Source organism: Antechinus flavipes, chromosome 1, assembly GCF_016432865.1.
Source record: "Antechinus flavipes isolate AdamAnt ecotype Samford, QLD, Australia chromosome 1, AdamAnt_v2, whole genome shotgun sequence".
Taxonomy (NCBI): domain Eukaryota; kingdom Metazoa; phylum Chordata; class Mammalia; order Dasyuromorphia; family Dasyuridae; genus Antechinus; species Antechinus flavipes.
Window position 1 is genome coordinate 655734723 of NC_067398.1, and position 24481 is coordinate 655759203.

At 39.5% G+C, this 24481-nt stretch overlaps 1 protein-coding gene across 2 annotated transcripts in view; it reads right to left on the reverse strand.

Moving 5' to 3' along the window:
- The window catches only part of CACNA1A (calcium voltage-gated channel subunit alpha1 A), a 248568-nt gene extending 230752 nt beyond the window's left edge, over positions 1 to 17816 (reverse strand). For both annotated transcript variants that reach the window (XM_051971665.1, XM_051971666.1), the window contains exon 1: positions 17411 to 17816. In XM_051971665.1, coding sequence (XP_051827625.1) covers positions 17411 to 17703 — 293 coding nt within the window. In that variant the 5' untranslated portion in view covers positions 17704 to 17816. The remainder of the gene's footprint in view (positions 1 to 17410) is intronic.
- Positions 17817 to 24481: the final 6665 nt, after the last annotated feature.

Sequence of the window (24481 nt, forward strand, 5' to 3'; positions counted from 1 at the left end):
AAGTGATAAATGTTGAAGGGAGTGTGAGAAAATTGAGATATTAATACATTGTTGATGGAGTTGTGAACTAATCCAATCAGCTGCAGAGCAATATGGAATTATGCCCAAATTACTATAACACTGTTTATTCCCTTTGATCCAACACTATCTCTACTAGTTCTGTATCCCAAAGAGATTTTTTGAAAAAGGAAAAGTATCTATATATACAAAAATTTTCATAGCAGCTCTTTTTGTAGTGGTAAAGAATTAGAAATTGAGTGGGTACTCGTCAGTTAGGGAATAGCTGAAGAAGCTGTAGTATATAATTGTGGTGAAATATTATTATACTATAAGAAATAATGAGCAGGATGCTTTCAGAAAAGCCTTCAAAAAAAAGTGACACAAAGTAAAGGGTGAAGAACCAAAAGAACTTAGTATATAGCAATAGCAACATTGTACAATGATCAACTGTGAAATACTTAGAAATACAATGATCTAAGACAATTTTGAAGGACTTAATGAAGAAAATGCTATCTACTTCTAGAGTCTGATGGAGTCTGAATGCAGATTGAAGCATAACATTTTTACTTTATTTGGGGGAGGGTTTGGTCTACATTTTTCATAACATGACTAATATAGAAATGTTTTGCATGACTGCACATGTATAACCTATATCAAAATGCTTGGTCTTCTCAATGAAGAGGGAAGGAAGAAAGGAGAGAGAATTTGAAATTCAAAATTTTTTAAAGTGAATATTAAAAATTATTTTTACATGTAATTGTAAAAAATATTTTAAAGAAACACACACACATACACAAAATAATACAATGTTAATTTCCCTCCAAGACTTTCCTAAGGAAGGAAATAAAGATCCCAATTTATAATACGTAGAGCATGTTGTCCCAACTCCAATATTGTTTATGTAATGTTCAAAGAATTTTCCTTAAAAGTAGTAGAGACCGTGGGCACTGGGTACAAGAGAAGCCAGTTAGGAAAGAAACAAAGTAGTGTTTGGCTGTTTTCTTTGAGATACTGATAAGGGATCTTATCATGGAAGATAGTACAAGAAAGGTTAGGAAAAAGGTGCTTTGTGATTCCTGAGGGGAAAGGGTGTGGAATGAAGAGAAGTTAAATGGTCTAGAGAATGGGATGCTAGAATGTACTTAGCATATATGAATTTATTTCATTATGCTATTTGCAAATTCCATTGCAGGCACTTTAATGAGTCATGACTATCTTGTGGAGCTGCCTCTTGGGGGCTAAAACTCCCATATGCCAGGTCATTTCCAGCCAGGGAAACCCTCAAATAATGTTTTTTTGGTATGAAAGCACCCTACGTAACCAAGGTAGAGTATTATTATTATTATTATTATTATTATTATTATTACTATTATAAAAACCCTCTAATAAATATTTTTGAATGGGTCCCACTTAATAATGTTATCCCATTTGGAATTAATTAGGAAAGAAGAGATGGAGAGAAATCTCTTCTACAAAGAACCTTCCCTAGGAAAGCGAGGAAGGAAAACAGGTGGCTTCACAGAAAGAGCTCTGCCATTTTACAGTCAGAGAGAATTCTTGTCTATTAGCACTGAAAGGTGATGGTAACATTTTAGCATAGGAATACTACATATGACTTGGAGAACAATGAATCAGAGGATGTTAGAGCAGGGAAGGACTGTAGTGAAGATCATTTAGTTCAAAAAACTGGCAACATTGGGAAGGGAGTGTAGGAAAAAAGGGCAAAGCAAACAAAGCTTTTGCTCACATTCAGTCACCTCTGGATAAGTGTGTAACTCAGGCTTGGTAAAAGAATAACTTTGTGAAACACTCCTCATCTCAGTAACAAATAAACCAATGTTTTCTTCAAGCATTTAAAAAAGCAAGACAGAGACTCTTCTGGATAACTGAGACTCCTCCAAATATCTCAATCAGCATTCTTAACTTTTTTGTCATAAATACTTTGGGGAGTCTGGTGAAGACTATGGCTTAGAATTATGATTTTTAATACATAGGATAAAATACATGGGATTATAAAGGAAACAAAAGGGTAATTAAAATAAAGATGTAATTTTTTTCTGTCCAAGTTCACAAATCCATGGACCTCATCCAGGACCTTGGACCCCAGGTTAAGAACCTCTGAATTCTAAATGTTATATTTTATATATATCATTATATATTTCTGCAAAAATAACCCCCAACTGGTTAGTGTAGGGAATTTTCAAGAATCTGAATGCACAGTACTTCATTCCTGGCACCTAACCCAGAAAAAATTCTCTCTTTTCAAAGAATTATTGGATTTAGATTAGGAAGGCACCTTAAAAACCATGTAGTCCAACCATCTCATTTTGCAAATGAAGTATAGAAAGAAGAAAAGGACCAGACTAAGATCATAGTGGTAGTAACCAAAAGAACTAAGATTCCAGCTCAGATCTTCTGATTTCAATCCCTAGGCTGTCCATCACACTATATTTTCCCTCAAATACGTGTTCTCCCCATTGAGGAATCCAATCCTGGTCTCCTGCATGCACTAAAGACCTCCAGGCAGTTGAATCTTCTAGTCTATTCATGTATTAATCTCACCTTCCCCTAGTCCTGAAATTCTTCTCAAGGCTCCCCATTTATTTTCAGATTTTATCTACAAGGATTCCTCAGAAGTTTCAAACGCACCACAAAATGAAGAAGGGATACTTACCTCCAGTTGCAAAGTTGATTTTTCTTTCTTAGCAGCTCTCCCACATGCACTCTTATTTTCACTCATGTGAGCATTGCTCTTCAGTACCTCTTGACCTTCTAATTGTTCTCCCTCCTCATGGTATCTCCCTTTTCTCTAATACATCCCATAAGACTTTCAAATTGATATTCCCAAAGCACAGTTCTGATCATATTATTCCCCTGTTATGGAAGCTACCATGGGTCCCATTTCCTCTAGGATCAAATAAACACTCTTCTATTGATATTCCAAGCCCTTCAAAATATTGCTCCAGCCTACTTTTCCAGGATAATTGCTATTACCATTGTTTGTGCATTTTCTTTCCCAGGCAAACTGATCTATGTGTAGTTTCCCATACAAGACATTACATTTACTAGATCTATGTCTTAAAACTGGCTTTCAATATACTGTTCCCTCCCATATGCCTCACAGGATTTCTGATTCCCTTTATCAACCAGTTGAAGGGGTACTAGCAAATTTTTAACAATTGGATCTCCCCACAAAAAGTATATAGGTGTAAAGAACATGTCCATTGGCTCATGTTATTTCTTATGCATAGAATGCTTCATTTTGCTACCCTCCTATTGTCTATCTGCTGTATTTTTACCAAGCTTTTAAAGACTAACACTATTTTCTTTCAAGGAGCCTTCCCCAGTTTCCCAGTTCACAATGTTTTTCCTCTCCTTGGACCTTGAAGAGCTCTTTGCTTACAGCTCTGTGATGTTCCTCGGGATTACTCTGTGCTATAGTTATCTATGTATATGGCATTTTTCCCACTGAACTCCATGAGGACAGCAACCATGCCTGTTATAAGTTGTATCCCCTCCAGCACCCAACACAAGATTTCATATATAGTAGGTGCTTAATAAATATTTATTGAACTATATTGAATTGAATAGCCACTATCTCACCATAAGAGAATCACTTAGCTGATTCACTTCTCCAATATCTTCAACTGACATCCTCCAAGCCCAACATAGACTTCACGAAGAATTAACTTTAACCTTCCATGAAGATGGATACCCAAGGACAGAAGCAAGATGAATTTTTCTCTCATCTCCAGAGGAATTAAAATGTGAGGAAAAATCATAGAGATTCCCTTATCTAGCTGTCCCTTTCTATCCATTCCTGGTGTCCAGGTCACAGGAAAAGACAATGAATAAAAGCAACTGGTTAGTGTAGGGAATTTTCAAGAATCTGAATGTCAGAAGGGAGCACCTGTTCACAAAGTATGTGATGGGAATATGATGGGAAATAACAAGAACAACAATTATAACTAGATATTTAGAATTTGCAAAGTACTTCACAAGCGTGATTTCATTTGATTCTCACAATAACCCTAAAAGATAAGTGCTACAATTAGCCTCATTTTATAGATGAGGAAACTGAGATAGACAGCAGTTGTGTTATGTAACTAGTAAAAGTCTGAGGCAGGATTTGAATCTTAGTTTACACTTCAATTCACATAGTACTCTATGCCACATTGCCTACCAAGGGAATTTAAAAATCAAATGAAATCTACTATATCCTCTGAGAGTCATAGAATTAACATGGGATGCTATAGGCCCAAGATACCATTCTGAGTAAAATAGTAAGAAGAAAAAAGTGGACTGAATCAGATCATATCGATTTGCCAAAGTATGGCTAACTATATGGCTAATCCTCAGCAAAATTGTAAAGGCAGTCAATCTAAGGTCATTCCCATGCCCAGAATGCCTCAGAATCTCAAGAATTGGAAGAGCCCTTGGAATCTAGCTATCATCTCTTTAATAAACCAAACTAACAGTCATTCAACTTCTGCCTACAGACTTCCAGAGAAAGAAAACTTGCTGCTTCCCAAGGCAGTCCATTTTATATTTAGGCAGTTCTAGTTAGACATTTTTTCCTACCTAAATCTTCCTTTTTACAACTTCTAACTTAAGGCTAGTTCTGCCCTCTGGGGCTAGGAAGAACAAATCAAGTACCTCCTCCATTGAAAAGCTCTTCAAACACATGAAGACAACTCTCATGTCCCTCTCTAAGGTTTTTCTTCCCCTAGTTAGACATCGTTAGGTCCTCCACTATTCTTCTCATTTAAGAGTTTCTAGTTTCTTCACCATCCCAGGCCACTCTCTTCTGGAAATTTGTCAGTGTTCCCCATAATATGTAAACAAAAAGAGTAGTGATATTGCCACCTCTCTTGTTCTAGATATTGTTTCATAAAGGGCAGCAAAGTGGTGAAGTGGATATAGTACTAAAGTCAGGAAAACCTGAATTCAAATCCAGCTTCAGACACTAGCAGTATAAGCCAAAGCAAGTCATTGAATGCCTCATTTGTAAAATGAGTTGTAGAAAGAAATAGCAAATTACTCTGGTATCTTTGCCAAGAAAACCCTAAGTGGGTTCACCAATGGTTGGAAAGTACTGAACACCATGTTTTATTAATTCAAGGTTTACCTAACTTATTCAACTAGTATGTCTCATTTCCATTCAATGCTGAGTCCACCAAAGGCTCCAGATCTTTCTCACATGAGTTCCACTATACATAGTCCCACGATGTATCCTCCACCTTGTATGGGTTTAATCAAATGCAAAAATTGGACTTCACTAGTATGGTGCCTGATACACAGTAAGTGTTTCGCAAATGTTTATTTCCCTCCTTCCTTCCTACAAAATTTCATTTTATTAGATGACATTTTAAAATTCTCATTCTTATATAGCATGTGCTAAACATCCCTCCTAACTTTGTATCATCTGAAACAAACGTCACATCTATTCCTTCATCCAAGCCATTGGTAGAAATATTAAACAGAAAATACCAAGGGTAGATTCCTATGGCTCTCCATTGGAGATCTCACTCTTCCAGTAAATATTAATTCTTTAACGATGACTGCTCGGATCCCATAATTTGATCAGTTTTAAATCCATCCAACTTTACTATCATCTAGTCCACATATCTATCTTCCACATAAGGATGCCATGAGAGGCTTTGTTAAATAGCCTCCTGAAAACGAGATCTACAAAGACAATAGTATTCCTGATAAGTCATTCTAGTCTTCTCATCACAAAGTTGAAATGGGATTAATCTGGCAAGTCCTATTCTTGATAAAGTTATGCTGATTCTTAGTGCTTATAGCTCCCCTTTCTAAATGTTAACAAACTATCCTTTTAATAATCTGTTCTGAAAGAAATGCATCTGTAATGACAGATTTTTGGCCTCTTTGGACCAAGGGAAGGGGAAACATTTGATGTATTTGGCGGCAATTGGGACTCTCCCCAAACCACGCTACATAGACCACTGCCTTTCCCATCTACAGCCGAGGTCAGACCTGGTTGGGCATATCAAGGCTTATAGAGCTATAATATATACCAGGAGCAATTAGGCTGCCAAGACATGCAAGTGAGACACGATCCATAAAATGGGCCAAACACCCAGTCTGAAAGACCCAGGAGGAAGAGAAAGAAAAGGAGGAGGCAGTAGCTTTCATCCCAACATTCGCTAACAGATATAGAGTGAGAGTTCTCTAAATATAGTCTTCTATATATACAGCCATGTATTCGTGTATATGTCTGCAGCAAGCCTGTTGATCATGTGGTATCCAAAGGTCAGAAAAAAAGCTGGCTTAAACTTCTATATAAAAAGCATGTATAAATTAAACTCTAAGTCACCCAAAAGTCCTAAGCCTCTGTCACCTTCAGCATCACTCAGTGAGAGAATGGCAAACATTCCAAATTGGTGTGAATGTCATCTCTACCATGTGCCCCTCCCTGAAGCTTCTCTGCTCATCATAAGCATCTTCCTGAATGAAACAGAACCACCATCTCTTAGGGCTCCTCATACGATCCAAAGGATATTGGAACGGTAATGCCATCAACCCATTGTCTCCCCTACAACCACAGGACTCCTAAACTATACAGCAAGGGCAGCCATGTTTCAATATTCATTCAATAAGATTTTTCTAAGTATCTACTATATTCTAGATGTCTTAGATTCTGGGAACACATAACTAAAACAGTCCCTTCCCTCAAGCATTTATTTCTGCTGAGACACAGTAGATAGTCGTCTGAGCCTGGAGTCAGAAAGACCTGAATTCAAATCCAGCCTTAGAAACTTGTTAGCTATGTGATCCTGGGCAAATCATTTCACTGCTATCTGTTTCAGTTTCCCCCGTTATAAAAAGAGAACCATAATAACATTTACTGCCCAAAGCTGTTGTGAGAATAAAAGGGGATAATATTTCTAAAGTGCTTGGTACATTGCTTGGCACATAGTGTCTACTAAATGCTTGTTTCCTCACTCCTTCTCTTCTTAACTCCTTTCCTTCCTTCCTTCCCTCCCTTCCTCTTTCTCTCCCTCTCTCCTTCCTTTCTTCCTTCCCTCCTTCCTTCCTTCCTTCCTTCCTTCCTTCCTTCCTTCTTTCTTTTTTTCCTTCTTACTTTGTTAAAGACTAAATATAGAAAGTAACTGTGAGATTTGAGGGGGTTAAGGTGTAGCGGTAAGAAGGATTACCTCCACCAGGAGGATACTAGCAAATAGAAGAGTCAGGATAGATTTTCTGTAGGAAGTGACACCAAAGCTTCAGGAGCCTTGAGGAAATCAGGGATGATAGGTAAGTACAAAATGAGGTTATCCTTAGGACAGAAGGATTTCTTATTTAAGGATTCTGGTCTCTAGTTTACTCACCTGAGATACCCTGAAAGGATCCTGACCTGGTTCCCAAACAAGTAATAAATGCAAATAACCCAGACCTTCAAAAACCTGATGAAGAAGCCATTGAAGAGATTACAGCAAAGATACAGGGAGCCCTGGAGAAATCTATCTCCTAAGAATGCCGCAACAATGCTTATTGGAGCTGCAACCATCTCATTATTTCTGGTACACCATCTCAGCAAGAAGTGGCTTTTAGCTCTAGAGCTGAGCTAAGAAGCATCAGAACGGTGTAAATGCAGAAAAATCCAAAGGAGCTTTCAAGATTCAAAATTAATTAGGAAATTTAGCTTACAGAAGATCTAAGTAATAAAGATAAGTGTTAAATGCCAAGACAGTCTTATCATGAGCTATGGTCTGTCTTACAGGACCAAGAAAAAAAATCCTTCCTGCTCCAATATGTGAAATTCTTTCTAACTATATCTCAAAATTCTGTTAGCTTCTCTTCTTCTTAAAAGAAAAAAATATCATTATCATTTGTACCCATGATTTCACCAATGGAGGAATCTCTCATTGTAGATCAGCAACTATTCTGCAACGTAAGTTCTCTGAAAGCTACCTGAGGCATCATTTGCCCAAGGTTAGAAACCTGAATCCAGGTTTTGGAGTTTCTCAGGCCAACTCATCACCTACTCTACTTTTTTACATCTCCTGTCTTTTTATATCTACCAGCTCACTTCTCACATCTGAGTATTTTATAGGAACACAAGATTTGTAACTGGAAGGAACCTCACAGATCGTAGAGAAACAGAAGTTCAGAGATATAAAGTCACTTACTAAAAGTAGCAAAATCAGGATTCAATTCCATATTCTTTCTCTCTTCACTCCAAATCCATCAGGTGTTTGTTTGTTTTTACTCCATAACAGTGTCTACTTGGAAGCTGAAAAATGACTCTCTTTCCATTCAGATTCCTTCTCATAATTTTGCTGTCCATTCTCCCCAGCTCAAAACCTCTGATCTCTCTTCCTCCATGCAATCACTAACTCCTATCCATTGTTTCTTAGAAATTTTTCTCTTACCTTTTACCTTCTCCCTTTCCCTTGTATAGGCTTTTTCTGTTTCACCCTTAGATTACTGCAGCAGCCTCCTAATTTGCCACACTGACATAATATTATGTCTCCCCAACCCCTTGTTGTAAATGAGAACACTGAGGTTTGGAGAGCTTAAGAGACTTTTCCAGAGTGTTACAACTTTTATCTTCCCCCTGGAAGTCACCTTCACTCCTGGACTATTTCTCAATTGGAAGTACTCTGTACCCCTTCAGTCTCTTCCTCTGATCAGGCTGGTTTCTCCCCAAGCCTCCATTCTAAGAAGGAGGTTCAAGCCAGATAGAGCTTCATTGTTTTCCAGGCTGCCCTTCTCACTTCCTCTCTTCTGTCTTTGGACCAGGTACCTTGATATCCTTCCCACCTCTCTTTTTTAATTTCTTTTTTTTTAAATGCATTGCCTTTCTTGTTATTTAATCATTCAGTCATGTTTGACTCTAGGTGATCCCATGGACTTTATTCATGAGATTCTCATAGCAAAGCTACTGGAGTGGTTTATCATTTCCTTCTTCAGTGTGTTCCCATTTTACAGAAGAAGTGAGGCAAATAGGGGTTAAATGACTTGCCCAAGATCACACAGCTAATAAGTGTTGAAGGTCTGTTTTGAACCCAAATCTTCTTGACTCCAAGTGCTTTATCTACTGTTTTGCCCAGCTACCCAATAGACTTACTCAATTAGAATTTAACTCCCTGAGAGCAATAAGGGGCAGTCTTTCTTTGTATGTAGATATGGATTCCCAATATTTAGTCCAACACCTGCTCCAAAGTGAGCTCAATAAATATTTCTTGTTATTGCTTGTTCTGTTAAACCAGCAAATCAGTAGTGGCTCCCCATTCCTTACCACATCAAATCTAAGCTTCTTCATATGGCTCTCAAAGACATTCATAAATTGGTACTATCCCACATTATTTTACACAACTCTCCAACACAGACCTGCCAGCCACTTTCATCAAATGAATCTCCTCAGCTAGGCTCCCTTCTGCTTCTCTGCCTATACTTTGTCTTCTCCAATGATTTAAATAGTATTAGTTTAAAAGGTTCAGCTCTAGTTCCACCTTCTTCCACCAAGGAGTACTCCTTGGACCATTCGAGGCCAAATAGAGCTCTTTTTTCTGACTCCTTTATCACTACAATCCACTAGGCATAATTAAGCATTTGAGCATACGTGGTTTTGCATCATTAGCAGACTGTTTCAGGCATGTTAATCATGTCTTCATGTCTCAAAGTCAGATAGCTCAAATATACACAACTTGTGTTTTTCTACTATTTATTAGCATACTGCTAAACATTAAGCAAACATTCCATAAAAACTCAATTGACTATCAACCGCATTCAGCATTTGAATTTCAAAACAAGATGGGGCTCATTCAGAGGGCAATAAGACATTGTATAGGCGTAATTAGTACTTTTTAGGAAACTGGACCCATTAACAGTAGCCTACTACACCTGACAAGGAATGATGGGAAATCGGTCATTCTCTGGCCAAAAGAAATACAATAAATAGAGCCCTCCCTGCAGCTGCCCACTAAAATCTGCCAAACACTACCCACATTCCATTGTTGCACAGTAACCCATTCATGAGTCATAATTTGAAAGCCTACATTTCACCCATGGACTGCCAAAGGATAGATGAGACTTGAAAATATCCAAGACTTCCTGTCAAGAGTCCCAAAGGATTGCTCCCTAATTTGAGAGGAACAACCTCTCTAGCCACAGAACCCTGCCTTTAAGCATTGGAAAGGTTGAAAAGGGGGAACATCCTGGCTCATCTGTTACCTCAGGTGAACCCAGCTGAAGCTAGCTATCCCACAGAGAACAAATTAAAATCAACGCTTTGACTGCCCATTTTTTTTCCTTCTTCTAAAATCTCCTTTTGCCAGTTCCTCCCTTTCTATCTTTGTGATACTTCCACTCTTGATTTCTCATTCACAAAATCCACAACATACCATAAAAATTTCATAGAGGAAAATGCAATGTCAGCAGAGTCACTGAGCATCCATTATTCTGACTAAAGAAAGTAATAAAGGTCAATGAGATAATAGAATACAAAGTTATTAATATTGGTTCTTGAAGGTCATTATCTTTGTATCCCTTGCAGAGTAGGAAATTCTGGATTAATGTCTTATTTTAAGATGAATCAATTAATTTAGTCTCCAGGTTGAAAAAGCATTATCAAGGTTTCACGTTCCTACTTCAGATACCATTTCATGTATAAATGTTCTAAGAAAATTGATAAAACATTCACAACTGACCAAAAAAAATGACACATCTTTTCCTGGTTTTAGAATTTACAAGCAAAGGTAGTTCACAGCTCTATTTAAGAAATGGGACAGACATTAAAACTGGTGTAAGGGTCATTTTAGTGAGCTCAGATTGATCCCAGGAGTCCCAAGCTTCCAGACCATGGCTGAGATCTCACTAAATGCGCTGGATTTACTATGTCAAAATAGACACCTCAGTCAACTCTGAGACAAGGAACAAAGCTCAACCCAGAAACAAATGAAAGCAAGATGCCTTCAGAACTCCTGTGTCACAATATGCTAGCCTGCTTTTAGACATCTCCATAAAGTCAGCTTCTAAGCAGAATTCATTCAAATAAAATGGCCATCACTAAAAGGTCTAGTTTACTTGCTCCACTAGAAATCACCTCACTACCAATGCTCTGACAACACCACTCTGACTTGTCTTCTCCTTCCCTCTCTACAAATGTGTGCACCTCTGATAAAATAATGCTTAAATTACTGCTAACTGGAATACACAAGGAATCTAGTATGGCATCTTCCCACGGGCCACCTCCCCTTCTACCTTCTCCTTTCTTGTACTAGAAATAGGAAGAAGAGTGGAACAATATGGAGTAAGAGAAGAAATACAACAGGAAAATTCATTAGGGTCAAAGGAAAGAAGCAGGTGCAATTTCTCCCCCTTGGATTGCCCTATTAGCCTAGGCAGCAGCTAACAATGTCCCTGTTAATCTCTGTGGCCTCCATTTTGTAAATCTCTTCTAGCTGGTGTGCTCATAAGACGTGATGGGAGGAAGAAGTTGGATAGCAGCAAGGGGAGTAAAAGGTTGGATAAGAAAGGGAATGGCGTGTGTGTGTGTGTGTGTGTGTGTGTGTGTGTGTGCGTGTGTGTGTGCCTTTAATGAAACACACTGAAAATAATAGCATTTCCTGGTTTTAGAGTTTACAAGCAAATTTAGCTCACAGCTCTGTTTCAGAAACTGGGTGGCTACTATAACTGGTGTAGGGATCATTTTAGGGAGTTCAGATTGATCCCAAGAGTCCTAAGCTTCTGGACTGTGGCTGAGAACTCACTAAATGCACTGGATTTGCCCCCTTAATGAGCTACTCATTCTTCCTAAAGAGACAAAACAACTGATAGGAATAGGAAATAGGCCAAATGGACATGGATGTTTCCATCCTGAATCTCTCAGAGAGAAATGAATACCAAAACTCTGTTAAAAGAAGTCCTTGAACTATTTCTAATGGAGTCCAATTAATAAATGCCAATGAATCTACCCTCTCCAACCATGATAAAAGGTTCTTTTCTTGGCTCCTACTTCTCCCACCCTCCCACTAATTCCCACAAATAAATCCCCCATTTTTTAAAAATCAGAATTTAAACAAGTTTGGGAAAAGTGACCATTGCATCATTAAGAAGCCTGCACCAATACCTTCCTTCCTTATCTTAGAGTCATAATATGTGATCAAAAAATATCTATTGTAGTTGCTACGGTTCCTAACTATCATTTACTGAAATGCTACAGCTGACAGGGTTAAACTAGAAGATTACTAAGCACCTTGCCAACTTTAAATCCTATGACCCTATGATTAAATGGGAAAAAGACATTTTCTTTGTATGTGCCTGGAGAGGAGGACATGAGGGTTAGATTCCAGATGTTGAAGAGTCAAGTTGAAGTGCTTTTCTTATTTCTCTCTGGTGGTTGTACTTTCCCAGTGCAAATCTGGAGACATTCCCACCCTCAATTTGGAAAAAAAAAAAAAAAGGAGCAAATGGGCTTATTCAGAAATGTACTGTCTCCTGTCCTTTGAACACTTACTGTCATGGTGTCCCCAAAGTCAAATGGGTATTCTTGAGTGTGGGTGCTCAAGATAAAGAAATGGAAAAGAGGGACTAAATGCCTTTACTAGGGGGAAATTGCTCCCAAATGAAAAGAACCAATCCAAACTCTGGACAACCGGCTTCACCATAGAATTATAAGTACTTGGCTCTCATGCCTTTTCCAACTTTGGCATGCCTCTCGAGAAATGCCAATATTTTTTTTTTCAATCCATCTTTGGTATTGGCTTATTCATCCTCATGAACATCCTACCACCCACAATCTAGTTTCTTTACATTCGGGTCAAGGACCACAATTATTATCAATTTTAGGAAATAATAAATTATCCATGAGCACAACATTCAAAACACTATTTAATTCACAATAGAGGCAGAACCAATTAGCCTAATGTCTGAGGATCTTGTCTACTGCACTGCATTGTTAAGAAAAAAAACAACCATGTCTATTTTGTACTGCTGCAAAGATACATTTTAGAAGCAATTTACTTTTTCTGATTTATCTATTGAGGCCCTAAATCTACTATGGCCTCACTTTAACAATAGCAAAAAAAAGTCATCTCCCCCAATGAAACAGGATAAATTAATTCATTCCCATCACTTTGCCTTCAGAATAAACCAGTCAAGTTAATTTAGTTAAAGTACCATATAATTTTGCATCTAATAAAAGAATTGCATCTACTTTGTACAGGTCAATAATTCACTAGCAACCTACAGGCTCAGAGGAACCTAAAAAGAGAGCTTCTTAGAATTAAGAGTTCCCTCAGATTCCCAATTGCTCTGCTTGTAAAAAGATATATGTTTTATAAATTTTGGTCCATTGGATTTAATAAATACCCTGGTGTCAATATGTCTGGGCTTCAAAAATTAGGAAGACAAGAGGCTCAGTTGGAAAAGCTTTGCCTGTAGAGAAAGCTAGGAAGAGAGGGAGGGCACAATTGCAGTCTTCAAGAATTTGAGGGGCTGTCATAAGCTTGTTCTGCTTGACTTCAGAGGTGCGGAGCAGGAAGAATGGATGGAAACTGGAAAGAGTTCAATTTAGAATTTAGAAAGTAAAAATTTCCTAATAGAGATCTACAAAAATCAAATAGGCTGCATTATGGGTCCCCATTTCTGTCTTCCAATGGAGACAGAATAACAGCTTCTGTGAAATGTTGTAGGGGGGATTTTATTCAGGGATGGATTGAACTGGATGGTCTCTGCTCTTCTTTCCAACTCATTTTCTGTGGCTTCCCATGAACATAAAAGCTGGAACCACAGGTTTGTTACTGAAGGGCTCGACTATGTTAAAACCCAGATGTCTGAATTTGCCATCCCTTCTACGGACAAATCCCCCCTGACAAGTTCATTTAGAGATCTGCTGGCATCAGCAGACCTAGAAACAGGACACGAATGCTGCTTGTTCTGCTAGGAAATTCAAAGTACAAAGTAGCATTAAAGGGAAGCTCACTCAATTCAAAGTCACCAGATGTATGTTCCTGAGCTGACAGATTTAAACTCTCTGGGAACCATCAGGAGCCAGTATGACATTATTTAAATCTGGGTATCAATCGACAAAATCCTAGTATCAGAAGGATGCAGTTAGCCCACTTATGGATAAACAATTGTACACTCATAGAAAGTACTAATGTAAGCAACAATTCTAATGACATTTAATTAATTTCCATTATCTACATTTTGAAAGAAAGAGAGGAATTCCTCCTTTTTTATAGGCTTCATGGAATGGAGAGATGGAGGGAAGGGAGGAATGCCAGGGGAGTGGCAGGTGGGCAACTGAAAAGGTGGAGTGATTCTAAGGTTGGCTCGCTGTCTTGGAAAGAGCTGAACCAGTACTAACATGACTTCTATTTGAATATCAGCTTTGCCACTGACTTGCTGGATGCCCTCAATGCCAGTCATTCTATTTCCAGTCTCCTCATCAATACAATATGGGGATTATTATGCTTAGAGGAAAATATCATAGGACCATTCTAAGTTCTAAATCTTATGAAAACAATGATATGTCCTGAATTAGTGCTTTCTGCAAGCATTTGAATTAGATTTGCAGATATAGCTGCAAAAACACACATATTCTCTTTATTCCACATGTCAGAAAGAGACATCCTTCCTAGTCGGCTCCTTAAATGATATTATCAAATAGAAGGCCCAACCTAACAAGCAATGGAAAACATCTCTAGATAGGAGACAAATCCATGCTCTGTCCTGGGACCTTAATTCTTTGAAGTCTGCACACAAACTTGGGTCTTCCTTGATCCTCCATTCTCTGTGCATTGAATACACTGAGGATGATTCTATTTCTCTGTACCTAGCCCAAACCCTTTCTTAAAATTACTTTAAGCCTCGGTATTTAGTCCTGGCTGATCCATTCACAGTCCCCTTAGGCTTGATTAAATTTGTCTGCAAAAACCTTCCACCTTAGGAGAGGACAGTACTATCTTTACCACCCATGGGCAATTGGATGACACACACAACCTGCCAAGTGAAAATGCAGGAAGTCTTATTTTGGGACTACAAAGAGCTCAGGGAGAGCTCACCACAGCAAAGGATGGCATTCCAAATGAAGGCCTATTCTCTGGTCTTGCACTGCTGAGCTGAAATCCTTCCTTCAGGTAAACCCTTTGAAGTCCCCCTGTTCAACATCGATGCTTACTAGGGAATCTAGGGTAGGCAGAGGCGAGTTAAGGACACAGCATAAAGCTTCTCGTTCCCTTCATTTCCTTTAATTTCAAAATCAGATGGGAAAAGTGAATTTAAACACAAGTCAGTATTATGCCTGTTCCAGAAACAATTTTCCAAAAGAGAGAGAGGACTGAAAGAAAACTACTGTTGCATGATACATGTTCTAAGAGTCTACAGGATGCAGTTTCTGAGCTTCCCCTCCAGCTTCCCAAGTTTAGGTATGAAAAGCTAAATACAGATATTATCACTGAGCATATCAGAAACCCCTAGAAGGAAAAGGGATTCCCAACCATTTTGATGAGTTAACCCTCAGCCGTTATTCAAAGCAATACCTTTCTCATTTTAGGAGGCTCTTCCTGAGGGAACCACTTTGAAGAGCTGTGTAATCATAGTGGTCATTTTCCATCAATAATTTTCATAGAATTCCTATGATTAGAGATGTTTTCTCCCTCTTCCTTCCCTCCCTCATGACCTCCCAAAGAACCAGTTAATTCTCACTCCTCAGGGTAAACTGAGGTCTTATCAAATTATTCACCCCAAACATTTGTGTGTGGTTCCCCCCTAAAATTTCCACACAAAGAAGTTAGCAGCTCTATTCAATGTTTGGCCCACCAATAACATTCCACCACTGCTAGTAGGCTTCAGGCATATGCCTGTCCCTGGTGGGTACAAAGCACTCAACTCTAGGATAAAAAAGAAAATGGAAATTAAATCCAGAGCTTTTAACCACTAGCTCCCAGACAGAGAATTAAAAAAAATTAAGAGAATCTTAGAAAGAATCTTAAATTTAAAAAAAAACCCAACATATTTTGATGTAAAATTATCTATGATAATCTCAGCAAATTTGCTCACATGGAATCTAGGTCATGATTAGGTACCTGCTAGGAAACTGAACAGACCCATGCAACAAATTAAAGACCAATCTCTGAATACAGCTCAACCGATGCTAAATGTTCCTTTATTTCCATTTCAAGGAGAGATGACTCCAAAGGGGGTCTGATAAGCTCTAAGGTCTATTTTGATAGAGGGTCAAATTTTCTTTTATTTGTGATGCTCAACCATTTTCCCTTGAGTCTTAAAAAAAATGTATTTACCTACCGAAGTTGGTCTATCCAAATAGATGACAATATTTTCCGGTTCTCTCCACCCAGTCCTCCAGGGCACCTGAAGTAGTATTTATCACTGAGGGAGGGGAGGAGGCCTTAGGAATGAGTGGCTGAGCCTGGAAAACTCATTTCTTTTCCCTTCTCTGCCACAATGACCCAAACTGGGTTTTCACGGGCAAGGGTAAGAAGGCATGTCAGATTTCTGCTGATGGTGGAAATCTATGCTTGCTCTACCAAGTTGACTAATAGCAACCAACACCTCCAAGGACCATTTTTTAGTGAATATGTTAACTGCGCATGCAGACATATAGCAGTAATCCCCATGTACAAATACATCACTTCACAGATCTGGTCCAAGCATCTAGGACCATACTGTACCCTATTAACTAGGGTGCAGCAAGAAGTCCTACAATTTCCATGTAAACTTCACACGGTCCCCTTTCTCCCTTCTCCTGCTCTACCTATAAAGCTGCAGTTGGGTAAAGCAAGTTTGGCACTCTATTGTTTCTCTTCCAAACCCCATGAAGACAGTGGAGAGTTCACTTGGTTCTCCCTTGGACTGGCCTACAACTGATGAGCTAGTATTGAACACTCATCAATGAACAGGAGCAGCAGACCAGAAGCACAGCAACTACCACCCTTCTTCATCCTCCGAGCTTCCCTCTCTCAAATGCTCCTGTCCTGTCCTGTCATGGCCAAATGACTGTTTTGGACCGGCCTCAAAGCCCTAAGCAGAGCTCCCCTCTGCAATCTTAGCCCATTGGGTGGAGGAGAATGGCATGGCCTGGCCTGCCCAGCCCTAATTTTGAGTCACTAAGAGTAATCCAGTTCCCCACAGAGCAACATGGTAGCTCCAGCTTTGTGCCTGGTCTGTCAAAACCCTAACCCTTTGAAGCAGTTCCCTCTTATTACCCTCCATCCCCTCTACCCCCCAATCCTCCATCTGATTCCCTACTCCCGACCAGGGCCCGGACCCGGCTGACTCCCGACCCACTGCCCTAGGGCCCTATCCCTTTTGAAAACTAGGGTGGCCATGCAAGTGGTGGGGGCAGGGAGGGGAAGGCAGGGGAAGGGAGAGGAGGTGGGGAGTGGCAGGTGAGAGGGTCTTTGGCAAAGGATATGGCCATTCGGTGATCTTTTTGGCGTATTTCCTCACCACATTGTCCTCGCTGAAGAGGAACAGAGACCGGTTGACCGTGAGGCAGTTCTGTCGGACCGGAATAGGGTTGTACAGAGCCATGGTCCGGGCTCGCTGCGCCATGGATTGCTTGTACATCCTTTGCGCCCCAGGCTGTCCTCCCTGCCGGCTGCCCCCGGCACCCCGGCCGCCTCCACCTCCCACGACTGCCCCAGCGCCTCCTCCGGCGCCTCCTCCCCCGTAGCGGGCAGGCATCTCGTCTCCGAACCGGGCCATCCTGCAAAGAGGAAAGGGCCGAGGGTTACGAGGCTGCGGCGGATGCTGCGGCGGACGCTGCTGCTGCTGCTGCTAAGGCGGCTGCTGCTACTGCTACTGTTGCTGCTAAGGTTGCTGCTGCTGTTGCTGCTGCTGCTGCTGCTGCTGCTGCTACTGCTGCTACTGCGGAGCAGCTCCACATCCCATCCCATCGGGCGGCGGCAGTGGCTCGGCTCGGCGGGGCGGGCGCTGTGCGGCTCAGGCAGCAGCCCGGCCAGAGCAGGGGCCAGCAGCGGCTCGGGACATCTTCCTTGCTGTTCGGGGGGAGGAGGGGCGGGCAAAGAGGTTGCGGGGGCGGGGCACGGGGGGGAGGGGGGGCGGAGGACGAGGTGGGGGAGCAAGACAAGCAACGCAAATAATACCTGATGAAGAAATCAAGGCAAACCTCTCTCCACCCCCTCCAAAAGGTCAATTTCCTTCCCCAAAAAATCAACCGCAGGTTCCCAGATCCCAGCTGCCACACGGACAGTTGTTAAAGAAATGAGGCTCCCCTCCCCCCTCAGCGGCCCCCCAACCGGGAACGCGATGCAACCTTCAATCCCTCCGATGTCCCGATCAGGACTGCATTTTTCAAAAATGATCTCTCTCTGCAACTGAGTGCGGTTCTATCTTCTCCCGCAAAAAAAATCATTTAAAAAAGAAAAATAAAATTTAAAAAAATGTATTCTTGGCAAAGAAAAGAAAAACCAGCAGATAATACCCTCCCCCCCAGTTCTATATCACTTGAGCATTTGCTTCTGATCCCTAAATAAATAAATATATATGAAATATATGTAGAAAAAAAGGAAACACAAATTAAAGGGAAAGAAAAGGGGGTTGGAAAAGAGGAAAAGATTGGGGGGTTAGAGGGGCTGGGGATGGGGGTGAGGGAAGATGCTCGGAAGATCGCGTTAGGCTCCTTGAAGACGCAGGGCTGTTTGCTCTTCCTGTATCCCCACCCGTGGCTGCTGCTCCTGCCCTGATGTGTGTGCGTGTGCGCGCGCGCGAGCGCGCGTGTGTCTCAATTTGGCATCATCTTAGGGCTTGAATGCAGCAAGGAAATTCGGTAAAATCCGAACATGAAAGCTCGAGGAGTGTGTGTCATCCACCATCTACTCCTGACCATTGCCTAGGTGCTGCAACGTCTGCCCTTTTTTTTTTCCTGCTAAATGTCTCTTCTTTCTTGAATTTGCTAAAATAAGAAGGGGGGGGGGGGAATCAAGAGGGAAGGAAAGAGAAGAGAGTCAGGAAAAAAAAAATGGGAGAAAAGATCTGAACCACTGGCAAGCTGAGCTATAATGAGCAGAGACTGATCAATTCAGTGTGGGAAAGAACAGCCCAAATATTTAGCACATGATGTCTTGGGGACCAATCACAGGAGGTACTGCACGACAAACCCACTGGAGTTTGTGGGGGATAGAGATGGTGTAGAGGCAGAGGGGAAGTTGGGACAAATCCCCCTCCCCCCAAGAAGCCTGGAAAGAAGATCTTGTTTCCTACCCCACTATTCCCACACGGACTCCAATGGTAAGTGGTAAACTGCTAAGATTCTCCCCACTTCCTAACCTGAGGAGGGTGTGGGGAGAAACTGGCTGAAGAAAGGTGAGTGAAATGTAAAAATAGTACCTACTTTCTCAAGCTCTAAAAAACGACATACTTTTTGAAAGAGAAATAAAAACCAAGCCCTTCTGGGAATTCTGGAGTTTCTCTTCTAAACTAAAAAAAAATAATAATAATAACTAACCATAGTCTATTTTTTGCTATCAGATGTTAGCACCCCAAATAGGGAACAAGTAACCACCCTTGGGCTATGAAAATTCTGAGTCAGTGCCCCAGAAAGTCCCCATAGGCAAAGAAGCAGGAAATGGTTAATCTCTTTGTGGCTGATAATTAACCTGGTGGCAGCTACAGTGGGAGCAGGCCTACTTCCCTTCTCTTTTTCTCCAGCTCTTCCTTCTAGTTGGCCATGGGATTAATACCAATTAATTGACATAGACTTCTGGGAAGGCTTGGGAAGTCCTGACTTCACTAAATTTACCAGGGAAACTTAGAATGTTAGAGTTCAAAGGGACCATCTGATTAGCGTCCCCTCCACCCCCCAATTGTCTAGAGGACACTCAGGGAGGTAAGGTAACTTGCCCAGAAATTTCAGAGAAAAGTTAATTCTCAGCTCACAAGTATCCAAGCTGGAAGGGGCCTTAGAGGCCAATGAGTTAAACCCATTCATTTTATGGAGGGAAAAAATCTATACCCAGAGTTATTTGCTCAAGGTTACATAGATTGTTAATGATACAGGATTCAAATTCACATTTTCTGACTTAAATCCATTTCTCTTTTCATTATTTTTTACATTAAAAAGTGTTCTTTCTTCCTACCTGGGTTCTGCAATTGGGTTATCCTTTTTAGGCTATCTGTCCATAGGGACCCATCCTCCCCAGAGCGATGCAATCAAACTGCAGAAAGTATTATTAAGCCAAGAAGGGGTTTGAAGAAGGGCAGGACAGAGAAGGGTGAATCCATGAAGGTTTTGTGTGAATCTGAGAGCATTTAAAAGCAAATGGACAAAAATAAATAATTTTTTAAATTATTAACTGTTTTGCATAATCTCTTCTATTAGCATGCAGTGTAAGTTAGCTAGAAAAATCACAAGATTTGGAGGTAGACTATCTTTGACATGGCATAATGGATTTGGAATCCAAAGAACAATCTTCTAATTCTGGCTCTTCTACTTATTGCCTTGTATGATTTTTGGCAAGTAATTTAACTTTTCTGGGGCTCATTTTCCACATCAATAAAATGGGGAAAATAGACAAGATGACCTTAAGATTGCTTCTTAACTATCTATCATCTTAAAACATCTAATCCAACTCCCTTTGAGACTTACATATAAAAAGTAACATTCCTAGCATCACAGTTAACAAGTAAATCCAAGATGAACAATGTTAAAGGAAGCGGGGAAAAAAGGCAGCTCTTACATATCTGTGAAACATAGCTATAACTCCTGACTCTGATGTCAGGAGTGGGAAACATTTTATTTATTCCCAAATAGGTTCTCTCACCTGCCACCTCCTATCTACTTGGGCTTTAAGGAATGCCTTACTGACAGCTGCCCTTCTCCTTATCCCTTCATTCCTAACTTCCTTCTGAGAAACTAAAAAGAAGCAATCAGGGCTACCCCTTCATAGATATTACTGAAAGTTGATGGGATAGGACTCATGACTGTCTGGAAGAACACATATTATTCAAAAGAAAAAATGGAGAAGTATTATATGTAAAAAACACATTCATATGCGAGAAAATTCTCACTTAAGGATGGTAGAAAGAATTTGGATAAAGAGCAAGAAAAGGAGAAACAAAAGCCATATTGGACAGAAGGATGAAATATTAACAACAAATTTGGGATAACAAATTAGCACGGAGATATGAAACAGCATGTTGTAGGGCTTCTATGGGTTCAGTGCTGAACAACTGCTAGAACACTTTCTTTATCAAAAAGAGAAAGGGAATGAGCATTTTTGATGCCTCCCATGTGCCAGGCATTGTGACTTGCCCAGGACCACACATCTAGTAAGTGTCTGAGACAGAATTTAAACTGAAGTCTTCCTTACTCCAAACCCATTGCTCTAACATCACTTCAAAAGCAGAGATGCTGATAAGATTCTTGGGTTGTTCCATTCTTCAAAGAAGAGAGGAAATCATAAACAGTTCTGTTTATTCTGGACTGGATTCTAATAAATAACTAGTTTTTGAAGTAGAAAAGATCAGAACCTCTAACTTAGAAACCATTGAGAGAAAAAAAGGGAAATCTAAGTATCATCTGATATGAACACTAAATTTTTGAGAGAGATTTCAAAGGGTTCAACAAATGGTAAATAAGATTGAACAGCCTAAAAATTTCAAAGGTAAGGCAGACCTAAAGGGATAGAAAGTTCTCATGAATTGAATACTGGAGACACAAATGGAATTTTGATGAAGAAAAAGGGGAACTGTCTAAAGAGACTACTATGGTTACAAAAGGAACTCATTGAATAAGGCATATTTTTTAAAGATATGTATAGAAGATGGAAGCAAAGAAGTGGAAAGAGGAAAGAATAAGCTTTTATGAAACACTTTTTATGTGCTACATCCTCTGCTAAGTGCTTTACAAATATTATCACATTTGACAGGTAACAGTGTGGATCCAATCAAATTGAATGCAACAAATGTGTTTACATGCTCCATATGTGCAAGACACTGTGCTAAGCAGTGGAGATATAAAGTAAAGCAAACATGTATGTATACACTTAGGTGTGTGTGTTGGGAGGGAGATAATGAGTTCCATTTTGGACATGTTAAATATAAGACGTCTCAGAGACATCCATTTTGAGACAAGGAGAGGTTACAGTTATAAATCTGAGAATTTTCTGCATAGAAATGATAATTGAATCCATGGGAATTGGATTATGAAGTAAAATCATAAAGAGGGAAAAAAGAAGAGTACCCAGGATAGAGATTTGAGGGACATCTACAGTTAGTGAGATGACATGTAACAAGATGCAGATGCAGCAAAAGAGATAAAGGAATGTCACAAAAACCTTGAGAGAAAAGAATTTCAAGGAGGAGACAGGTAATGAAAAAGAAATAATCCCTGCCCTCAAGGAATTTTACTGGGCTCAAAGGAAATAATAAAAGAGGAGAAAGTAAAAACTAGTCTGAAACTTAATAATAATAATAAAAACAACTCTAAGACCTTGGTAAGTGGACATATCATTTCCTGGAAAATGGAGAAAGAAGAAATAGAAGGGTGTCAGTTTTTATATTCTTGAGCTCAAAGATCACTGCAGACAATGACTGCAGTCATGAAATTAAAAGACACTTGCTGATTGGAAGAAAGCTATAGCAAATCTGGACAGCATACTAAAAAGAAGAGACATCACCTTGCTGACAAAGGTCTATATAGTCAAAGATATTATTTTTTGCAGCAATATATGACTGTAAGAATTGGACTAAAAGGAAAGCTGAATACTACAGAATCAATGCTTTCAAGAAAACTTTTGAGAGATCCTTTGAACAACAAGATCAAATCAGTCGATATTTAAAGAATTAATTCAGGCTATTCACTGGAAGGTCAAATACTGATGTGAAACTTAAACACAAGAGGATGAGAAGATAGGACTCATTGAAAAAGACCTTGATGTTGGGAAAGATGGAAGGCAAAAGGAAAGGAGAAGGCAGAGAATAAGATGGATAGAGTCACAGAAACATCAAACATGAACTATAACAGACTTAGTGAGATAGTGGAGGAAAAAAGGATCTGATATGCTATGGTTCATGAGGTTATGAAAAGTCATACATGACTGAAGAACAACAACAATAATGTGAAGATCAAACAGTTCTTGAGAAGTATTTGAGGAAGGAAAAAACAAGAGCTAATGGCTCAGAAAAATATTTTATAATATAATATTTTGTATTGCATAATGTATATATTATATTATATAATTGTATAATGTGTAATGTAATGTCTTGTAATATTACAAAAATGTAATATTAGTGCCATACCAATTTTATCAGGATACCAAAAGTTCAAAATAACATAAAGCTGGTAAAGAATGTTAAGGGAAACCACACACACACACACACACACACACACACACTCCTTTCCAAATGTACTTATTAATGGATTTTTTTGAACTAGAAAATTATTTTATTTTTGTCCCTGCTAAATTTTGTTTTATTTATTTCATTCTCTTAGCCTTTTGGAATATTTTTGAATTCTCTTACAATCATAGATTTAAGACTAGAAGGGATAATTTTACAAATCAGTAAAGTGACTCCCAAAAAGTTTAAGTCATTTACCTAACACTACACAGACAGGAAATAACAGGGTTGGACTTTGAAACAGGTTCCCAGACAATCATTCCTGGGCTCTTTTCTTTGCATTATACTGTGTTTTAATTGGTAGCTATCCATCTCATGTTTTGTTATCTTCAGATTTGATGGTCCTGTCTTTATCCACTCATTATTGACCTAAAATGTCATCAGAATATTAGAAAATAAGATTGAGTGCTAGTAAGACCATAGGGCTCAACAAATATTTTCCATGGTCTGTCATCATCACTGTTGAACACCTACTGAATTCAACAAACATTTATTAGTCACCTACTATATGTAAGGCTTTGTAGACAAAGACAAAATAAAAAATTAAAGTTTCTGACTTCAAGAAACTTACATTTCCTTTGGGAGTGGAAGAAACAATTATGACATGTACCCAAATAAGTAAATAGAATAGAATGCATAATAACTTTAAGAGGAACCTCTTTAAAAATATCTCACAGAAGGTGGTACCTGGTTGGCTGGTTGATTGTTGTCCTTCATTCTCAAAGAGGACCAAAATGACATCATTATGTTAGAGTCAAGTTAGTGTATCTGGCTTTGACTAATCAGACCAATAGGAACTTGGAATGCTCTGCCACAGCTCTGGCACAAATAGACCGTATGAATATTTGGGATGGCTTCTCTAATTTTGTGTATCTTGTGCTTTTTCTGAACTACTTCAATTGTGTTTTGCTCATAGAGCACAGCATCTTCTCTGATGAGGGCATGCCATGCTGGGTGGTCCTGTGCCAGTGTCTCCCACCTCCTACAATCAATTCAAGTTCTTCAGCTGTGTTTGGAAAGAGGCTAAGAATTCTATTGTCTGACGTAGGGGTGAGATAGAGTGCTATCTATGGCGACTGGAATCTCCATAGTAGGCCAGTAGTCCAGTAGGATCGGAATACAG